This window comes from Glossina fuscipes, unplaced genomic scaffold (genome assembly GCF_014805625.2).
Source record: "Glossina fuscipes isolate IAEA_lab_2018 unplaced genomic scaffold, Yale_Gfus_2 43, whole genome shotgun sequence".
In the NCBI taxonomy this organism is placed as follows: domain Eukaryota; kingdom Metazoa; phylum Arthropoda; class Insecta; order Diptera; family Glossinidae; genus Glossina; species Glossina fuscipes.
This window is the reverse complement of record NW_023998427.1, coordinates 971929-994796: the sequence shown is the minus strand read 5'-3', so window position 1 is coordinate 994796 and position 22868 is coordinate 971929. Positions and strand designations below refer to the sequence as shown.

General features: G+C 32.1%; 1 protein-coding gene across 2 annotated transcripts in view; it reads right to left on the bottom strand.

The window, feature by feature from the left end:
- LOC119637124 (probable serine/threonine-protein kinase dyrk1) overlaps nucleotides 1–21988 on the bottom strand; it is a 26950-nt gene extending 4962 nt beyond the window's left edge. For both annotated transcript variants that reach the window (XM_038032961.1, XM_038032962.1), the window contains exons 1-8: nucleotides 20235–21988; nucleotides 5811–6001; nucleotides 5644–5727; nucleotides 2938–3048; nucleotides 2596–2833; nucleotides 2284–2477; nucleotides 996–1185; nucleotides 637–864 (exon numbers count right to left, since the gene is read on the bottom strand). In XM_038032961.1, the coding sequence (XP_037888889.1) occupies nucleotides 637–864; nucleotides 996–1185; nucleotides 2284–2477; nucleotides 2596–2833; nucleotides 2938–3048; nucleotides 5644–5727; nucleotides 5811–6001; nucleotides 20235–21837 (2839 nt within the window). In that variant the 5' untranslated portion in view covers nucleotides 21838–21988. The remainder of the gene's footprint in view (nucleotides 1–636; nucleotides 865–995; nucleotides 1186–2283; nucleotides 2478–2595; nucleotides 2834–2937; nucleotides 3049–5643; nucleotides 5728–5810; nucleotides 6002–20234) is intronic.
- Between the last annotated feature and the right edge of the window lie 880 nt (nucleotides 21989–22868).

The window sequence follows — 22868 nt, the reverse complement described above, 5'->3', positions numbered from 1 at the left end:
TAAACTGCATAAAACTTTTTGTGCTCGCAAATTTTAGCTCATTTAGACTTCAAATTGAAAGAAAGACCACCGAAAAGAAATCTAACAAATTAAATGGTTTCGTATTCGTTGTGTGAAGCATTCTTAATAAGAGAAGATCGGAGAAATGTTGAACGAACAATGCATCGAAAATGATATAGCATGATCCCGCATTTAAGGCTATCCATGTCGAAGGGGAGAATGCTTCTACGTAATCGGCCAGATGATGATAAGAAAAATGTAACAATATATGGAAACGACGGAAAGCAAAACGAAATTTATTTATTAAGAAAGGAATGAAAAATGAAAAAACGAAACAATACAACAATGGTGCGCATAGAGACTAGTGAAAAAGTTAGTTCCACATAGGCATGGCATTTTTTTCTTTTTTTTTTTTTTTTTTGGCTCATTTAGGAAATCATTAAACGAAGAGTTCCAACTTTTTACGTAGGCTTTTTGTTTTTTTTCCAAATTAAAAGTCAAATCCGCATAAAATCTATATTTAACAAAATACTCTATCGTAAAAGCATGCTTTTTTTTTTAGTAGCGACTATAACCAAGTTAATTACTTAACAGTGCGAAACAAACAAGCTATGGAACTAATTGCAAGGAACTAACCTGTTGGCGCTGCTACAGCAATCGGCGCAGTATTGGTACTAGCAACATTACCAGCATTATTGCTGTTAGTAATGGTGCCGGCACCAACTCTTGACGTTTCATTTGAGCTGGCAGCAGCTGCAGCGCCACCTTCCCCGCCAGGGCCGCTATTAGTAGGGCGTTTTGGTACTGTACTCTGCAGATGTTTTGGCAACAGTTGTGGTATTAGGCTTGGCTGTATTGACAGTTCTACGAAAATCAAAATAAGAATGATATAGAATAGAAGAATACGTATTTGGAGGGTGGATTAGGGGGGGGGGGGGGGGTGTTGGTCATATCCAGCACCTTTTACAGGAAGTAGAATTTTTTTCAACACTTACCATGCTCTGTGAAATTAAATAATGGCGGCATTTCACGGCCATTGGGTAATGTATGATTACCCTCTTGACGTAATTCATCAAAGAATGGATGGGCGCATGCCTTTAATGGTGTAATACGTGCACTAGGTGTGTATTCCAATAATTGTGATACCAAATTTATAGCTTCTGGTGGTGTACGTATACGGAAAACCTTTCAAATTACATAACATGTACTTATTATTAAAATATGAAATGATAAATTAAATAATTAAGATTGGATGGTATTTAGTTGATCTAAATTTTCATTGAAAGGTGTATTAAGCGAAAAGAAAGGCGCTTTAAGAAAAAAGAATGATACAAAGAGAATGGTAAAGCTACTCTCAGACAATTCAAAAAGCTAATACTTTTCCTTATATTTCCGTTTTTAAATAATAATGCTATAGCTAAAGGAGCGTCCCAATTTCCGAGCGCAAATGATTCTCGCAAGTAGTATTCAAGTTCACTATAAGGCTTGCTACAGAATATCATATCTTTCTCCTACTCTCCTTCTTCTTTTCCTTTACAAAATATTGAAAAATGCGGATGAGATTGGATCGAAACTTTACTGTGATACGTTTACAAACACGCCCACAATTAAGATTTCCAATAATAAATGTCTAATCAATACTAAAAGTTTTATGAAAATTCATGCGATAAAATGCGATTAAAATTTGGAACGAGTACACATAATTCGCTTTCCAAGGTCTGTAGAGCGTTTTATTACTTTGTTGACTTCTGTTTCAATAAATTGTAATAGTGTACGCAAGCAATTAACGGCATTGATAAAGGATGCAACCGTAAAGCCGAACGTTAAAATTGGATTTAAAATCACAAAATATTATTGAAAAATTTAGAAAGATGCAGAGGCACTATTTCCGAAGCGTTTTCAATTTTGCTGTAAATCATATTTAAATCGAAAATCTTTCATGTAAGAAAGAAGACAACAAAGAAAAACAACATTAGAAGCATTAAATAAATACAATAAATAGTTGAATACAGTTTATGAAAGGAACTGGACGGTGAGATAGCAAGCGTGAATTGCTTTCTCTAAAACTCGTGTATTTTGAGCTTACTCTTAAACGTTGCTGTTGATTTAGGGCGTTTGGAATTTGGAAACGTTCAAGAAGTGACTGCAAATATTTTTGTACTTAAAATTATTAACGAAAAAAAAAAAAAAAAAAAAATTTCAAATGTGTTACATGAAAATGAGTTGTAAATTGATTGTGCTTTCAGATGTTCACACGATCTAGTGTATAAGTGGCCTACCCACCTTTTGCCATGGATGACTTTTAATTTGTGGGAACTTAAATTCCGTATAATTGGGATTCATTTCACGGATTTGCTCTCGTGTGGGTGTGCCCAGAACCTTAATCACTTCGACTAATTGATCAACACCAGAATCACCGGGAAATATCGGTTGACCCAAAAGTAATTCAGCTAATACACAACCGGCGCTCCACACATCTTTAAAAGATCAATACAATATTAAAATATATATGTTAAAAATGAAAAATGCTTTCATATTTCATGTCATCGCATGTGATGATGACATGATAGAATGAAGAAGAGCAAAAAGTCTTACCAATTTTTGTTGTATAATTAATGGCTCCAAATATTAATTCGGGTGCACGATAATAACGCGAACATATATATGAGACATTCGGTTCACCATGTAATAACTGCTTGGCGCTTCCAAAATCGCACAATTTCAATACCGCTGTCTCTGGGTCCAGTAAAAGATTTTGCGGTTTTATATCACGATGACAAATACCCAATGAGTGTATATAAGCCAAACTTCTAAATAGTTGATACATGTAAAGCTAAAAAATAGAATAAAAATTTGCAAATAATTTCAGATTTTTAGTACGCGACAACGGGTAGGGGGGAGGAGAGGGAAGCTATTGAAAAGAAAACTGCTACTCACCCTTATAAAATTAATGGGTATTGTTTGCTTGGTTTTGGCGTACTGACGAGCCACTTTATAAACGGTTTCTGGTATATATTCGAGTACTAAATTCAAAAATACTTCATCACGCTTCATATGAAAGAAAAATTGGCAAAGAAATGTTCAATTATTGATTTTCAAATTGAAATAAAATCACTTACGATATATCTTAGGAGAAGAAAAAAGCTTTTATGTTTAAAATGATAAAGAGAAACAAACTAAATAGTAATAATAAAATAATGAAGAACAAGTATATTGTATATTTTAAATGTTTGAACAAATTGTCCGAATCTCATATACACTACACTAAAAATTTAACAACTAAAATAGAGTATTGGGGGGTAATTAATTTTTTCCAAAAAATAAAAAAATAAAAAAAATTAAATTAAATTAAAATAAAAAACCAAAGATAAAAAAATTAAAAGTACATTCAACGGATATAGCCTCCGATTAAGGCATGACATCAAATTTTATAGAAAGGCGATAGAAAAAAGCCTTACTTTCAACTATCCAACTTCGATCTCAATTGCTCCTTATAATGAGCGAATTAAGTAGTAAGGGGAATGGGACATTCATTCGACTCACGCTCAGATAAATTGACTTTTTTTTTTTTTTCTTTCTTTCTTTTTTCAAATATACATATTGTAGACGCGTATCCAAACTAGAGAGAAAAACTTTGGCCTTGGAGTTAAAATCAATTGGAAAATTATTTATGTCCACTAATAACTAACTAGACGTTTTTCACTTTAATCCCGTTATAATTCCGTTCCGTTTAGTATAGTAGTAATTTCGAAAATGTCTCGTTCGCATACGTATCATCATATAGGTGAGTTGTCGTACTCGGCTTAAGAAAACATTCATTCAATTTCGTCATGTGTATAGCTTACGTTTAAGAGCTTTATTTGCCATACATACTATAAAGTAGCGAAGGAAAATAACGTGAGGTATTTTTCATTTTTGTATTTCTTAAAAAAGGAAAAAGGAAGAACGAAGAAGAATCATGGCTTGGCGATTGGACGATTAGATTCCGACGTTGGCCAATCATCAACTATTTCGTTAGGGATGTTTGGAGTGATGTCCTACTCGTAATGGATCGGCTAATGACCGAAATAATTTCAAAATTCTTCAAACAAAATTATATAGCGAAGCACGTGAGGTCTGTATTCAAGAATATATTTATATGGTTTGCATTTAGTGCGATTATAAATCAATCGCTTTTGCTGTAAGTTTTTATCGCTTGAAAAAAAACAAAAAAAAAAAAAAATAAATAACTAAATACATAAATAAATAAAATAAAAAACGACTTGACTAGGAGAGAGCAAGCACACACTTCTTACAAGTGGGCAAGGCAAGGCAAGGTAGTAGGTAGCAAAGTAGTAGTCGTATTTATGTAAATTTCAATTGAAGCAACTCGGACAAGCCAGGCTGTCGCGAATTGCTAGCATACACGGGTAAAATGAAAGAACAAGAGAACACACGATCACTTGGAGTTTTTGAAATGAAAAAGAAAATAAGATTCTGAAAATAATACATTATACATACATTTAGGTAAGAGGTGTGATTGTAAACGTAGGAAAATTGGTAGGCAACGTATTTTAATGTACAGCTTTTTTTTTTTTTTGTTTTTTTTTTGTTTTTTTAGCGGTGAGTACTATGATGTAAGTGGTGAGAGAGCAGATGAATACTGCATATTTCGTTCTATTATTTTTTATTCTTATTTTTATTTTTATTTTTTTTTTTGTTTTCTTGGCGAATAATTTCTTATTCTCGAACGAAAATTGAAAGATACGTATGCATGTTTGTATGTATGTACACAATTAATGAAGAAAAAAGAGAATAGCTTTATAAAAATGGTCAAACATTTTGCAGAATTTGAATTTGATTGGTTTGATGAGCGTTGTGAAAAGGTACCTGTGGCTTAAGCACCCCCGCAAGAGCGCCCAAATCAATTGGAAATTCGGCCAACTTGTTGTTGGGAGTTGTTGGGAAAATCAAATAGATTTCAATTTCAGTTTTCGGACGGTTAAAAATTGAATTGAATTGTTTTTTGGTTTTTGGCGTATTAAAATAGGTTTTTTTTTTTTTGTTTTTGTTTTAGTTTTCATTTTGTATTTTTTTATTTTTTTTATTTTTTGGTAAAGTTGTATGTGAAGAGGATTTTTATGTACCCACATAACGTTTAGAAAACAAAAGGAGAAACGAAACAGAAAAAAAAAACAAAACGAAAAATAAATTTTACTTCGAAAAATTAATTTATATCAGAGAAAAATTCAAATCTACGAAAAGTGGAGAAGAGAGTAAAGTAAAGTAAAGTAAAGAAAATTAAGACATTTCATTATACTTGAACTTGAAAATTCAATTTATAAAGGGGAAAACACATGCTTGCATATACATAATGTTATGTGATTCGTATTAAAAAAAAAAAAAAAAAAAAATAATAATAATAATAATAATAATAATCAATAAATAAATTAATTAATAAATATATAATTAAAAATAAAAAAAGTGAAGAAAAAAAAACAAAAAACAAAGAAGGAAGAGCAAAGTCCATATTGATAAGAAAACATCTTAAGTATACCCACCACCATTTTGGGGTTTGGGTGGGGTTAGTTGGTGTTTCATTCGAAGATTCCTAGTATTAAATAATTGCAAACGAAACTTTTATGCATATTGTTAACTATTTACCTTTTCACCGCTCGAATAGAAAAAATACAAAAGTTTTACAATATTACAATGTTCCAATTTACGCATTATTTGCAATTCGCGATTCTGTAAAAGATCAAATAATCAATAAAATTATATATATATATATATATATATATATTCTTCATATAATTAATTTATTTAATTACCTTAAATCGTCTATCTTGTAAAACTTTTTTAATTGCCACCAATTCACCAGTATCGCAAAGTCGGGCCTGAAAGACCACACCGAAGCTGCCGTTACCAATTACCTTTGTATCGGTGTAGGAAACTTCTTGTACACGATCCGTACCCTGACCGGGTGTGGCCACGACTGTGGTAATTTTCGCACCATCTCTGCCTAAATAAAAAGTAAAACCCATTATATAAATATATATATATATGTATGCCCATAATTAAGAATATCAAAGTTTCAATGACTTCCTCGATGCTTGCCTTGTTCAAGCAAAGCGAAAAGTGGCGTCAGGCTTCAGAAAATTGAATAAAACCTCATAAAAAAGAAAACATAGTCGACTTAAACGAAACACATGAAGATAAAATATCCTATTCATCATATAATGAATATTATGAATATTCACTTCACGGTGAAAACAACTACAAAACCGTAGCAACTAAGAAAATTATATTCGGTCATAGCCGAATCTATATTATACCCATCACCGTTATCCTAAAAATTGGCAAAAAAAAAAAAGGAAAAAGAATTAAATTTTCATCCACTATGAAGAATATAATATGGAGTGGGCGAGGTTGATTTTATTCTATTTTCAAAATAAAAGTTTTTATCCCATAGGTGGAAGTGTGGAAGTTGTAGGCGTATCCTTTGAAAATAACTTTTGAAAATTTGTAGGCGATTTCTTCATTCTCACTAAAGGGAGAATGTTTACCGCAGCTAGTAGGTAGTTGAGCAGGCGCAGGGGCTTCTAACTCGAACGACATAATACAAGCGATAATAAATGAGTTGTAATTGTAGCGAACAAGGGAGCTGGCTTTGCTTTATTATTATTATTATTATTTTTTTTTTTTTTTTTTTGCACTTTTCTAAAGTCCTATATAAGGATTCCAATTTTTATGATGAAACTTATATAGGAAGTAAGTAGGATGAAAAAACTCCCTTTAGCGTAGAATATTAAGGCAATTGATATGAATGATCTCGAATAGTGCATAACTTCATATTAGTTGTAGATAGAGAACAATTCATTAATGTTAATGTTTTTACGGATTTTACCTTCAGTTTCCTCAACACCTTCAATTTTCTCTTTAGCTGCATCAATTTCTTTTGGAATGGAGAGTGCGACACTGTGTTCGGGCCATAAATCATTTAGTTTACCAACTAATTGTTTCATAGCTAATATGTGTGTGTGTTTAGTTTTTTTTTTTTTTCAAATAAATAAAAACAAAAGAAAAAGCAGAAGCAGAAGAAGCAAAGCGTCGTTAAATTTTTGAAAAGTTCGTAGAGCGCAAAGAGGGAGAATGAGAGACGAAGAATTTATAGCCTAAAACGTAATAATTTTAACATAGCTTGCTGCTAGCTATCTTTTTATTATGAACCTCGTATCTATTATATTACGACAAAAAAAAAAAAAAAAAAAGAAAAAGATCTTTACTATTACATTGCGTTCATATAAAAAAGAAAGGCAGCCGCGTAATGATATACTGACGACGTTGGGTAGATTTGTACCAGAGCTTATCTTTTATTTTACAATGGTGCCATAGCGACAGACATGGGTTTTTTTATTTATTTATTTATTTAATTATTTTTATTTATTTTTTTTTTACCGCAATTTAAAAGCAAACAAAGGCACTATTAGCTCTAGGAATGTGTCTTAATAAAAATAATAATAACAACGAGTCGCTGAAAAACTATTACTTCATAGTCTAAATGGCTAAAGGTCATTATTGATTGTTTACATATTAAACACACTTACACACCTACACACCTACACACCCATATCAATCTGAAAATGTTGTGAACATTTAATTTTTGCTCTCTGATCTTGCGGCAGATGCATGCGTTCACTAAACTTTATGCCATTCGTGCCAAGCGGTACGAACATATCTCTATTACTAGAGACGGCCACCACTTAATATAACTTCGTTAATTGTCGTATCATTTATGAAGTTCTTCAAGTCTCTTCTTCTTCTTCTTCTTCGCAAAGTTACGAGCCAACGGAGTTGACAAATATCTTAGGCCATTTTTTTGATATAATTTCGTAGAAATGCATGGACAAATGGACAAACGTAACGGCGGCGTTTTAATAAATGTGCTCCGACAAGAAAATCCTTACAAATGTTTATTAACCTTTATTAACCTCGCTTTTTGCAATTTTTATTATTCATATTTAAGTTCAATTCGCGAATTGAACTAAATTTATTCTTTAACCTATTAGTGGCAAACACCCTCAAGTTCCGGATTTAAGAAAGGAATGCTTTGAAGCAACTTCTCTTCTCTTACAAAAGTTGATTGGAAAAAGAATATGAAAAAATTGATTCCGGAGACTAAATCACTTTAATCACTTCCATCACTTCTATCACTTCTACTTTACTGTCCTTTCATCAATTTCGAGTAAAGAATTGAAAATATTTCGATAGAACACACTCTTTCTTTAATATAAAATTGATGAAGCTTTTTTTTTTTTTTTTTTTTTTTTGATATTTTCTCTCCCTCCCTCTTTCTCTTTGAATTTGTTTCGCTGCTCCAGCTTCTTCTTATTCGTATTACTTGGATCTTTATAACTTTTTGAATTTGCACGCATTACAGGTTTCAGAATTCTTTTCTGTTTTGATTTAGTTGATGCTTTGGTATTTGAAGCATATGACTGTGTCGCCGGAGACGAAGACGAACTACTAGTTGTCGTATTATTTGACGTTGACGTTGACGACGACGAAGACGTCGACGATGATGATGATGACGACGATGAGAATAATGATGATTTACCGGGTATTTTTTTAATTGAACTACAACGACGTATAATTTTTTTCGTAACTATACGTTTGACATTATTTACGGAGGTCGTTCTATTGAAAACTGGGCCACTGTCATTTGCGAGGGTCTTATCATTATTGAAGGAAGAACTGAGAGAATTTTTACGTTCGGTATCATTGGAAGTAGACTCGCCGCAGTCATTTTTCTTTTTCTTGCGTATAATTTTGATAATTTTACGCGGGCGCTTCTCCGTTCCGTGATTCACTTTGACGATTTTTGGAGCTCAGTTACTCAGTTTTAAATTTCCAAAAGTTTTTTTTTTTTACTTTATTTAGAACGAAAAAAAAAAAAATAGAAAATAGAAAATGAAAATAAAAATAAAAATAAAAACGAAAAGAGAAGACAAGATAAATAAGAAACGTGGCAAGGCAACAATATATATATCACGTAATGCTATCTATCAACTTTTACGGCACAATTAAAAAGTTTCCCCGACTTTAAATTTCTCTTCTTTTTAACGTTTTTTTTGCAAAATTTCTTAAAATTAATTACTTCAACTCTTTATTTATTTAAGCTTTAATTTGTTCAAATTTATTTTTACAAATTTTATATTTATTTTCGTTCTTTTTATTTAAAATTTTTTTTTTTTTTTTTTTGAGATTTTTTAAAAAGAGTTTCAATTGCTTTAGCGTCTGTTGGAAAACTAGTTCATTATTGCCAAATTTTGATGCCAGAGACCCAATCTAAAAATGCTATCTTCTTCTTCTTAATTGACATTGTTTTTGTTTTTATTTTGTAAAAAACCAAACATAAAAAAGGTATTTATTTGAGATTTGTACCGAATCTTCGATATGCATCACACCTCTACCAATATACAGGTATATAGAGAGACCGAAATATGAAGGACAGCCTGACGACTAAGTATCCGATTAGTTGGGATAAATGCATAAATGAATGAACGCGTGCATACGTATATGAACACATGAATCAATTTGAGATATCTTTTAGCCCGATACGATATAATAAGATTCTCAATGGGCTTGATATGTTCATATGACTGCGTCCGTCAATTCAAAATTTGTATGGACTTACGACAACTACAATATCCGCTCGAGAGAAATCTATAAATTATGTTTCTTACAGTTCGTGTGTATGTAATCATCAAGAAGAATACCAGATGTGCGTTCACTATGCAATGAGATTCGATTTTTCCAGAATGCTTTCATGTTAAGGCAGCTGAAATAGAGCAACACACTTCCGCACAATAAACGAATGTAAATGTAAATATAATATATACATATATATATATATATATATATATATATATATATATATATATATATAATATTTATATAAAAAAAAAAAACTAACGTAAAAGAAAATAATTTCATTTTTAATCAATTTTTTCCCCCCACCTCTACACTTTATATACGCAGTGTATGGAATTTTCTTTGTTTACTTCCACGCAGACGAGGTGAAAAAATTAATATGCTTTTCTCAAATATATGGTATAAAATAAGCAAAATAAAATCTGTTCGATTTGATTTGATTGCTCATCTCCTCTCCTCTTCGGTGTGCACCATGCACTATGCAATCTTTGCAATTTTTTTAATTGGCATCAAAAAGTCGTATTATCTTTGTCTATGTTTCTTCCAATAATACCGATCAATGTTGTTGATAACAGGCAATGCGCTGTTGTTGCTGCTGCGACAGTAGAGCAATAAACCGTATAAAATATTTCAAAGGTAAATTAGCTGTAGTTTCGTGTGATTGCATTTGTTTTTAAAATATAAATAAATAAAAATTTTTGCTAAATTTTCTCTTTTGTTTTTTAGATCGAAATCAAATAAATTTTGCGTAAACTTGCATTATTATATATATATATATATATTTACTTTTTCACCTTCAAAATTTCCTTTTCATAAAATCATAATCATCACATTCAATCAAATCGATTGATGTGTGCTGTGTAGCTTGTAGTTCTCGGTACATTGCCATAACACACGTTCCATTGCAAATTTGAAAATGATGAAAATTGATAAAAATATTATTAGAAATGAAATAAACATTTTATATCAAGTCATAGATTTCATTGGGTTCAAGTCCTACTCATAATTGGGGGCTATGAAGACCCCTAAGGCTTAATAGCGCTAGATTCATATTTACACGACCCTCTTATCGATACATGTCTCAGACCCCGTCGCAATAGAAGAGTGAGAACAACAATTCAATTTTTAGTCTCCAATATCTTAGCTTACAAAAACGATTTTAGCGTGTACTGAGAACGGCACATCTGCGAAGAAATTCACGAATTGAAATAGAGAGTTGGCTTGGAGATGCTTGTAACACCTATACATGATAGTCAAAAAAATTTAAGAAGAGTTTATTTTGGTCGTAGCTACAGTGAGTGCTCCAATTGGCTGCGGCCACATCCTTATCTTTCTTCCTAACTCTTTCTCTTTCAGACCATGTTTTTTTTTTTTTTTTATTAAAAAATAACGATTCTTGATATACGACGTCAATCTAAAATACGACAGTCAAAGGTTTATCGGAATCGTGTAAACAATTCACGTTGTAAAATCCTATATATTGCACTGAGATTAAAGTTGTCGGTGTCCATTTTGTTGCATAAGTATTATGACCATTTTCCAAGTCTTAATTTGAAGATAACCTAAACGCAACAGGGACGACGTGCTAAGCAAGTTATGACATTTACAATATATATGCTAAAGATTATCGCGTATTCTGGCATTTAACAAAGGCAAAGATTACAGGCAATTACAAAGACGACAGATTGCAATCACGAGTCAAACCTAGAACATAGGAAAAGAAATTTTGGAAGAAAAATGTAAGCTTTACGGGTAATGAATAATATGGGGGCGAAAATCTTACAAGTGAGATGGAAGATAATTGAAACTTGATACCTTAACTGCATGGTGGTAGCCGAATAACAACGTCTAGGCAAAGAGCAATGTTGCTTGGCATCAGTTTAGCATGAAACTACTATGTGCACATACCGTAAGTACGTGAATGAGAAGATGGGAAGCTGAACTGCCTGCTTGATATAAAAAAGTATGCAATGGAAACGCACGTGGTGTTTATTCTTAATTTACAAGCAAGAGATGTAAATTTGGATAAATTTGATTTGCATTATGCATTAGATATTATAATATTTTAGGCGAAGACGAAGAAAGACGGACTATTTTGCAACATTTTACACTAAAACTCAAATACACTTTTCTTTTATTTAAAAAAATTAAAAAAAAAAAAGATAAAAAAAATCTTTGTAAAATATAAGCAATTATATGCAATTTTGTTTAATAAATATCGGTCAGGTGTCTATCTAAATATAGCTATATTCCATATCCGTATAGAGCTACAGCAGTAACTCGCAGATGTAAGTTCGTTTTTCGAGTGCAAACATATAGTTGCGTGCAAATCACTCGAAATTGGAGTTCCATAGCGAGATCATAAGATGACATAATGAAGAATTTCATCTACACTTTTCAACTACTGTACAAGCAGGGCATAGCGCCCAAAATATACAGTGCGTTTGCGCGCTATCGATTGTGATTAAATTTCTCTTACCATCAACATACGCACGTAACGAATTTGTTGACTGATCTGCGCAAGAGTCGTTCTTGACTTTATCGTATTGATATTGTAAATAAATTATAGTGAAAAAATAGCTAGATTTACGTCAGTCATTCTTATAACGCAATTACTTTCGATTCGAGTTGAGAAGTATGTATCTCAAGGTTTTTCTCTGGCTGTCAACCTTCCTATATACCTTAATAGGCCGGTTTAATGTTAAAAAGATTTGTATTTTATTGTGGAAAATGCCCCACGATATTTTATCATTCCCTTGTAGGTATATTATATAAAAAATTGCATAACATACACAATTACATATTCTATTTTCTGAATTTTTTTTTTTTTTTTTTTTTTTTTTTTTCTTCAAAACAATGCCGGATTTTTTTTTGCGAATAATATACAAATCGATTAATAACAAGTTGTTGCAAAATCAATCAATCTACTGCTCTCAACCAAAATCCCCTACATAAAGATAAAAGATCCTTCTCTCTTCGTTGCCAATCAAGCAAAAACAAAGTACACAAGCTAAAAGATTGAAAGCAATACCGCGTGTCGAGGGCTGAAGCAAATAGCACAAAAGGATGAGTAATTAATAATAGATTCGGTAGAAATTGATTACAACGCAAAGACCCAGCAGTCAGTAATCGCTAAGGAAGATAAATAATATGGAAAAGCGGTAAAAATTATCGCTGAAAAAATGCAATATCTCTAATTTATTTTTTCATTTTTGCTTATTTTTACTTAAATGTTTATTTATTTATTTTTTTCTTGCCATTTCACATGAAGATGTTAATCATATAAGCATGCTTTTAACTTTAAAAAAGCGTAGCTGAACAGAGAATGTGAAAACATTAGATAAATATTTTATTATAGTGCGATTAGTATGAATTTTATGGTACTCATCACTTGCTAGTATTTCACACGCGAATACACATACATTGAAAATTAAATAATATTTTCATTCGAAATGTATGCATATATAATATGTTATGTAAGCGTAGTTAGGTATATATATATATATATATATGTATACATATATATATGAAATATTATATTCAAGCGTAATAACACTGCGATGTGTATGCATGCCACTGCTGTTATCTAACATATCGCCCAAAAGAATACATTACGCATACTAAATAACCGACATATTGTGTTAACACAACAATATAATGGAAGAAATATTCGCACAAAGGACAAAGAACAGATAAAATAATACAAAAGTGAAGATAGTTCTAATAGTTAGTTCCACTACTTTGAAATTCCATTACACGAGTCATTTTGCCTATCAACAGAATGAGATAGGGATAGATGTGAAAGTGTAGCTAAAATCGATTCCGCTGTTGTTGATTGTGGATAAAAAAAAATAAAAAAAATAAAAAAAAAAAAAAAATTCACTACCATTGTGATCATTATCGTTATCCGTTCCATCATTATCGCAACGGTGTGATTGATATGTCACGAGAATTTTTTTGTATTTTGCTTAATTAAATGATTAAATTTAAATCGCCAAAGTAACAACAACAAAATACTTCTATTTATAGATAATACAAAATAAAATATAGGAAAAAGAAGACTAACAATAACATTAAAAATATTTGGCTAAAAAATCAATATCACATTTAGTGTAAATATTTAAAGTAAAAATAGTTCAACACAACAAAACAATTACGCTCGAACGTAATTTTTTATTTTTTTCATTTTATATGATAATGTTTTTTTTTTTTTCAAAAAAAAAAAAAAAAATTTAAACCTAATTCCAAAAATATTTAGTCCAAAACTCACTTTCCGTAACTTATCTCAAAAATCTTTTATCTCAAGAATTTTTTTTTTTTTTTTTGCTTGCAAAACTTCTTTAGATTGATCGCGAAACTCTTTCACTTTATTTTTCTCAAATTATTTACGATTCTTTATATCGCTTCGATTATTACTCTGAGGCGCACAAGTTGAGAGACAATGCTCTCGAGAACAAATTAAATGAAATGATTGTTCTGTTGAACAAAATTGAGTAGCGATAAAAAATTTATATATTGTAGCATACTTTCGGGATGCATTGAAATTAAGATTATGTGCATGCACACACAGCCCTATATAACTTTTGAATTTCAAATTGAATTTGAATCGATCAATTCACGTTTTAAAGGCAAATTTCGGACAAAGAGAAAAATTTCAAAAATCGATTGTAAACTTTGAGTCGTTCAAGAATTAACTGAAGACACTTTTAAGAATTTGTTTTGTGATTTAAAAAGACGATGTGCAGAGATTATTATTAGAAATATATTGTAATCTAAATACGCCTGCCTCTCGTGATTTCATGTCATGTCAGCACTCATATTCAATTCCTTTTTCAAGTTAGTATCGCTGAATTGTGATTTTTATCTATTTACAAATTATTTAGAGGAACTTATATTTACAGCGCTTTAATGCTCATCCTGGCCTTATCCGCTCGAATATAGGAATTCAACTCTCTTGACTCGACTCTCTTACAACTCACTTTTTAATTTTACTTGTCTTGCGCAAATATTCTGCTTATATATTCTTTTACAAGCAAATTACTATTATCTAAATTCCACGCGACATATGTACGTGGATCCATTTTTCCGGTAAATTTCTGCCATTTGCTGTTAATCTTTCCGTCAGTCAGCAGCCCCTGCATGACGCAGCAGGTAATGCGCTACGATTGTGTACCCCCCCTCCTTAGAATTTTCTTAAATTTAAATACGGCATTTTCCTAACAATATTATTATCGAAGCACGACGGTATATTCATTTTGTCCAAACGTTTGCAGTCCAAAGTATCCAAAAGGAAACTTCGGAGAGATCCTAGGAAGAAGGACATATATTCTTGATGGACGTAAAATTTTGAATAGATCCAACCGTGTCTGTCCATCTGTAAGAATATATGCGAATATGTTTTTGCTGAGTAAGATATCGATTTGAAAGTTGGCAGAAACATTTCTACATTTTGCAAAGAGCTTGGTATTTTGAAAATGGGCTCAATCGATCGAAAAGCACGCTCATAATAAAGTGTTGAACAAAAGGCATCCATTCTATTTCACTAAATAAAAATTGTACGGATCGTTGCTCAATGCCGATAACTCCGATGCATTCATGCTAATCAGAAATGGAAAAAATCGGCCGCGCCCATCTAAACCTTATAAATAATCAAATTTTGCATTTTTTCGCTTTTTTAACTTTTTTTTCTTATTACTGATAAACAAGGTAAACAAGACTAAAATTACTCTCTACATTCTCTGTTCACGAACATACATTGTATTTAGTTAAAAAAAAAAAAAAAAAATTGAACACGCCCACTCGTTGTTGTAAAATGCAAAAATGTAGTTAGTTTAGTTATTAATTTTTTCACTTATTATTCGTAGGTTACAGTGGGAAGAGCATCAATCAATATACGTTATATAGATAGTTTATTCCAAAAATGGAAAATATGAAATATGAGTCCAGTCCCAGTCGCATATGATTTTCTTAATTGTTGTTAATTGTGATAGGATTTCGAATTCGGTTAGCCCTGCCTTTTCGTTGATAAAACGCTGTAATCCTCTAAAGTACAGCGGTGTAATATTTTGAAAGCACGTGGGCTATTACTTCCAAACGTCCAAACGTCGTCGTTCGACGCAGGCAAGATTCATCTATGGCGATGCCCACGATAGTTAAAATATATATGAAGAAACATCGCAGAAAAAAGCGATTAATTTCAAAGAGGATTTAGAAGGTCCAGGCGCATGGGAAACGTAAACAGTACAAGCATTTACCTTATCGGTGCTATGCTGCCCTCTCATGAAGATTGTGCTTTTACTTAAAGAAGATCACTCTTTGTATTCTATAAAGAAATAAATGAATTGTAATGGACGAAGGGACGGAACGTACCCTACTACAATTTTTCATTCACTAACTTTCTGTTTTGTTTTTTTTCACTTTCTCGACTTAAGTACAAGGCGCACGCTTTCGTTGTCCTTTCGACGAATTAATCTCTTTGTTAAATTTTATAATGGGATAAGTGCTTCTTTGCACTCTTGAACGTTCGTTCTCGCTTGTTGGAGCCCTAATCGCTAGTAACGGACGCCATTATAATAACATCTTATGGAACAGGAGTATAAAGATCATTAAAGTCGCATCAGATTGCCGTATATTTTGATCCCGTCCAAGGAAACGAACGCATAATGTAAACTGTATTCAGTAAACACCGTAGGGGTAATATTCTGATTTGGATTGGTTTTTGCTAGTCTCGATTATTGAGGGCAGAATATGTAGGTTCTACTACATCGAGAAATGCAATGGAGCCGTCCACTATTTATGATTTTGTACTGAGCATGGGCTTCTAAATCCCATGTGTCAGAAATTTCTCGGAAGCATGGATTACAGATGCCAAGCTGTAGTGGGTAATTTCGGATAAAGCCTAATATATTGAGTGGGTGACGAAGATATCATCATTAGTTTTTAACTACTATTACCTTATTTAGCCCAATTTCTTGCAGGTAAGAAGCTTTAGCTTTATGCTTTTTTTTTTTCCTTTTTTTTATATATATGTCCAAAATTTTTAAATTTATTCTCACGGTGGTGTTATCTATGTGTGCAGGAGTGTTTATCTATCTATCTATTGAAAATTCCACTTGAATGCTTTTATTAGAGCAATCGCAAATGCAAGTGTGAGTTTGAGTTGTCAATTAGCATCTGTACGACAACAGATCAACAGAAACGGGTCGTGAAGATTTCCTTCTATTTTTGCTATAATTCGCATTAGTCCGTCTCATTTATATGATGATATTGCTATCGTTTAGAGGTTAAATTTTGATCTAAATTCGTTTTCTTCTTCGTCGACCAATAGCAATCGTTGCTAAAAGATTTGGAACCTTGGATCATACGATACCCACATCTTTTTAAGCCAGCACAAAATCAGATCAATTGAAGGCCGATTTTATCGATTAACTTTCTAATAAACTCGTGGTTATCTATGGTTCATATTTTTTAGAAAAGTTTCTCTTCTTATCACGGACTATAACCATTTTGATCATTTTCAATGCATCTGTCTTAACCTAAAAATGAGAAGTGAAGTTGTCTTTCGACAATCGACAATTCCTTAGTATTTATTGCCAAAAAGTTCGTATAAGCTCTCATACTCGCCTACACATCCTGATCCGTGTCTTTGTACAGTTGTATTATGTGTTATCTGATACAACAAATGAATGATGAGTTGAATTAAATAATGGACTTTGGGCTTCCGATTCGGTAAATGCAAAGTTCCAATATCATACACGTTATATACAATACATTATATACATATATAATAATTATTGTTATTATTAAATATAGACAACAATAACAAGACAAATGGCTACAATTAAATTATTAAGTAAATAACAAAATTACATTTGGCTGTAAACGAATCTTTTAAATCCCAACACGTTTCTCTTAAAGGATGTCCTCAGTTTATGTTGCACTGTAGACGTGTCCTTCTCTTGACCCGCTATGGGTCATTTTCATGACCGCACTAAATTAAATTTAAAATCGATAGCAAACGGACGGACGGACGGACGGGTAAGTTTCATGATCAAAAATGTGCATATATCACATGGGGTCTCTGCTAACCTTCGGTGATCGATATAAAAACAACAAAGCATTCTTTTACTATTTGAAACCCGCTAATACCGCGTTATAGATAAGAGCGAGAATCAAATGTAATATATAGTAGACTTGCAGTACAGCGAACATGTTTCAAAAGATGATCTGAGACATCCGTCACAATAATAGACAATTATCTGTTTATTGAATACATAAATATGTCGTTGTTGTTCAAACCTAACGGAAAATCCTATTTCATGGAAAAAAGATTAAGTAAACTATTGTATGCATAATATACAATAATATAAGCAATCTTTTGATTCATCGCTAAAGTATCGATTGTACACTACTACAATTGTCATTTCGCATATGCATGCGGGAAATACGCGTCATGGTTGACTACAACACTACACTAAGGTATCCTTTTGCAAAATGGAGTGAATCGAAATATTTCCGTCGCCTTGTCCGCTGTGGCGCTCCACCAAGTTGAATGAAATGTGGAATATTTTCAAGAGAGTCTTTAAATTAAAAATTAACTTGGGCACACACAACACACAAACATATTTTTTGGATTCCATACGAATTAAAAGGTTTTTTTTTGCCCCCCTAGAAAGCAAGCTTTATCTGCCAATAAAGTAGTTATCGTAGTCTATGATGAAAAGAAATGAAAAATAATTAAAATTCTTGAAGAGAAAATTAAATTTTTTTATTAATTTCGACCGTGTCACTTGACATTCTAAGTGCCAATCCAATTGTAACCGTTTAGTAAACCTTTTCACAAAGAACTTGCAAAACGAAGCCGATTGATTATAAGCTGTATTCGTTGTCGACTTCTCTATTAAAATTACGACTATAGCTCGTACTACTTTGATGACTTTATTTACAAAGAATAAATTTAAATTTAAATTTCTCGTTTCGCTCATGTCAAGGTCAAAAGAATGATAAATCATATAAAAAAAAACAAAAGTATCGGAAAGTCAAGTTCAATTTGTAACTTTTCCGAGTTCTTAGACGCAACACCACACAACTGCACGACGAGAAAAGGAAGCGCTCGAAAGAATTGGATCGAGCGGAAAGCTTCCAATTGCTTTTGTGCATTTACAAGAAATGACAAGATGACACCTTAAGGATATGAGCAAAGTGCTCGCTCGCTATATAAGTCGATCGCGGCAATGGCGAAATTTGAATTGTCACCCGCGACTTCGTTTTGTCGAGATTTGATATCTTCCCTACTCCAAGAGAGGAATGCTTTGTATCACAGGATGAGATCGTGTGAAAACTGAAACGTATTTTGTGTTTGTGTCTTGGCAAAAACTTTCTACACCAAACACACCTAAATATGCTAGAGAAGCATTGCCGATGCCGGTGGTGATCTGATTGATGATGAATTTTGAATTGAATTTTGCAAAAAGATATTTTTGTACCTTATCCCAGGATTTATTGACCGTTGTATGTGTTGTTAGTACCATATTTACGTTTGCTAAAAATCTGCGAGAGCCTAATAATTTCAAATAATTCCAAATAAATTTTTTTCGCTGCGTTGATGATAATCATAAAAAAAAAAACAAAAAAAAAAAAATTCGTTCCAAGCTGAGTATATTGCTTTCTTCATGTTTTGATGTTTTCATTTTGAACATCTAAGATTACTTATATTCGATCGTGACCGAATCTTTTATACCCATCACCATTATCCTAAAAATTGGCAAAATAAAATAAATAAAGAATTAAACGAATTAAATTTTCATCCTCTACGAACAATATAGAGTGGGCGAGATTGATTTATTCTATTTTCAAAATAAAATTTTTTTTTCCCATAGGCGTGTGGAAATTGTAGGCGTGTCCTTTGAAAAGTACTTTTAAAAATTTGTAAGCGATGTCGTCTTTATTCTCACTAAAGGGAGAATCTTTACCGTAGCTAGTAGGCAGTTGAGCAAGCGCACAAATGAATAGAGAGACGCTTAGGTGCATTCGAAATTTGTGTACTTTATCTTGGTTTGCGAAGCTCGTTTCTACGCTTTATAATGGTATCGGGAAAAAAAAAAGTTAAATTTTGAAACTCTATAATATTGCAAGAGACGGGGGATAGACAGACATGCTTATAATGATTTAAAAATTGATGCTCATCAAGAATATATGTATACTTTGTGGATGTGGCTGGCTTTGATGTTTCGTTCTGGGCATGTGCCCCTCCTCATACTCATCTTTTCATCGTTCGGTGATGAGTATAAAAATTAATTTTTATAACGAAACAGATGCTCTTACCTGTTCTCTGTTATGAAAGTCTTAATATATGTTTCTTTCATATTCAATTCAAATTAAGTCACACTTACCTAAAAGTAAAAAATAAAAATAAAGAGAAATAATAGATTAGCGTTGAGAGAAAAATTCAAATGTTTTTTTTGTTTTGTTAAAATACTTAATGTAAAATTATCTTTAAGCCAAAAATTATGTATAGAAAAAATGAATTCCTTTATTTTTACCTAAAATATTTTTAAACTTATGCACAACTTTTGTCCAACTAACACATGTGGTCGTGGAAGATTTTGTTAAACTATTTTGAGACTCCGTTGATTGATGTTTTCCGATCGCTTTCACTTCGTCTGCGCCACCAAACACAACAACCTCAACATTTTTCTTACAATTATTAACATCATTATTGGCGGTGGCCTGGCGGCTATGGCTGCTATTATCATTATCATCACCATCATCATTGTCGCGATTATTAGCTTTATTTTTTCTTACATGACTAAATTTTTTATTATTTGTATCACAGTGAGTTGCAACAAAATATTTGGACTTATTGGTTGAATGATAGATATTGGTAACATCAGCGAACGATGGATCGTCTTCTGTTGTAAGAGTTATGTTGCGTTTTCCTGTAGTTCCTGTTGTTGTTGTTGTTGTTGTTGTTGTTGTTGTAGTTGTAGTTGTAGTTGTCGTTATCTGATCTCTTTTTTGATAATTCTTCGTTCTTAACTGTTGTTGTTGTAATTTCAGTTCTTTCTGCTTTTGTTTTCGGGCGTATTTTTCACGCAGCTTAGGACTACCAAATTCGTCTAGATAGTACATGGTGTCCTGCAGGCCGTCCTTTTTATTAATCAATTTAGGATTTATGAAGTGCTCCTCACTGATATTAAGCAGAGGAAAGCGATAGTGGCCGTCAGTGGCTAAAACTTGTTGTTGTTTAGATGAAAAGGATGATGTCAGAGTAGGCGTTTGGGGAGTTTTGACTTTAGCTTTATCTTTGAACGCTAAAGCATTTGAGTATTGTGACTGTCTTCCATTATCATTATCCGGCGATTTGATTGAACGATCCACAGTCATTTGTAGGCCGCTATCGTTGGCGTCGTCTTCGTCCTCATCTTCTTCCAAGGCAAGGCTAGTGCTATCGCCATCGTCGCATTCATCATCTCCATCCTCGAGGTCTTCATCGTTCTCATTCAGATGTAAATCTTCGACTTCATCTATGCGATCTTCCAAGCCCAAACCCAAGGTACCAGCACTGCTACAAGGCTTATATCGAGGCCGTCTAAGACCAAAACTATGTATACTGCCAGCGTAACCCGAAGAAACATCAGTTTCTGCAGATAATTCACCTGATGAATTATTTACCAATGATTCGCTGCTTGACGAAGAGCAATTATTCAATTTTAATTGTTGTTGAGAACCATTTGTTGAATCTGTCTCGCCGTCTATTCCGCTGTCTTGAGACAAAAGCTGACGATAGGCAGGCTGTTTCAATTTTTGTAATTGTGATTTGGGATGAGCCGCAACACCTTGCAAGCTCAGTGAGGTACTGCGTGATTTAAAGGAAGGTAACAAAAGTAGGTTCTTTTGCTGATAAGCCAACGAAGTGGAAGACGAAGCATTTGTGGCCACCGAAGTATTAACGCCGCAACCGCTATCTGCCGAACCGGTAGATAATTGCGTAGAGAAACGCTCTGGTATCTTAATGGGTTTACTGGTCAATGTTGCCGCAACCGCTGCTGTTGCTGTTGCTGTTGCTATTGCTTTCGTAGTACGGTTCTTGTCAGCAACAACATTTGTGTGGGCATTTGTTTGCATTAAATTTGTTGTTGCCATTAGGTTTTATTTTCACAGTTTTCTTGTTATACAATTCTTTGGTAGTTAATTGGCTTAAATCACGTTTTGAAAATTCTCGAGTTTTCTTTTAGTTTACAAACTATATGTGCACATATACATATACATATACATATATAATATATATATATATATATAGATATATATATATATATTTTTTTTTTTAATTAATTTATTTATTTATTTTTTTTTTTTTTTTTGAAAAAATGCGCTATTTTAAGTTTTATTTAAAAGATGTGTCACATTTTTGTTGAAATTTTTACTGCTCGCAAAAATTAAATCATATAGTTTAAACGAAGATTTTGGCTAAAATTGTTAAAATTATTATTATTTTTTTTTTAATTTATTTTTTTTTTTCCACTTCTTTTCGAGTTAATTAATGTACACACAGAAGAAAGGCTTTTGTTTTAAATTAAAATATAATATATAAAAGAATTTGTTTAGCTTTTACTATATTTAACTAAACATTTTTTCCCTCGTAGCTAGACGATACTGTTGTTGTCTCTCATAGGTTTCAAAATGCACTGAAGACGTGTAAAGAAAATTGTTTTGTTTTTGTTGTGTTTCAGTGTAGTAGAGTAGAAAATCAAACAACGCAAATATCACAAGAACAGCAACAACAATGAATGCGTTTTGCATTGCACACAAATACACTTACGAGAATTATTTAGTTAAGTATGTATGTGCGTGTGTATTAACATATACAAACAAATAAGAAAGAATGAGTAGGAGAGGAAAATGCCATCTATCTCCAATAAATTTATACATTTATTATTAACTATTATCAGCCCTGAGCTAAGTAAAAGTGATAAGAGTATATATATATATATATATATACATATATATATATATATATATATATATATACATATATATATATATATATATGCAGTACATGCATGTATGAGTTGTATATTCACAACAAACTGTTAAAAGTCAATATGTGCATGTAAATATTTTCTATACGTACACCGTTTTGTAGTATTTATATGTATATGTATTTTGTTAAATAT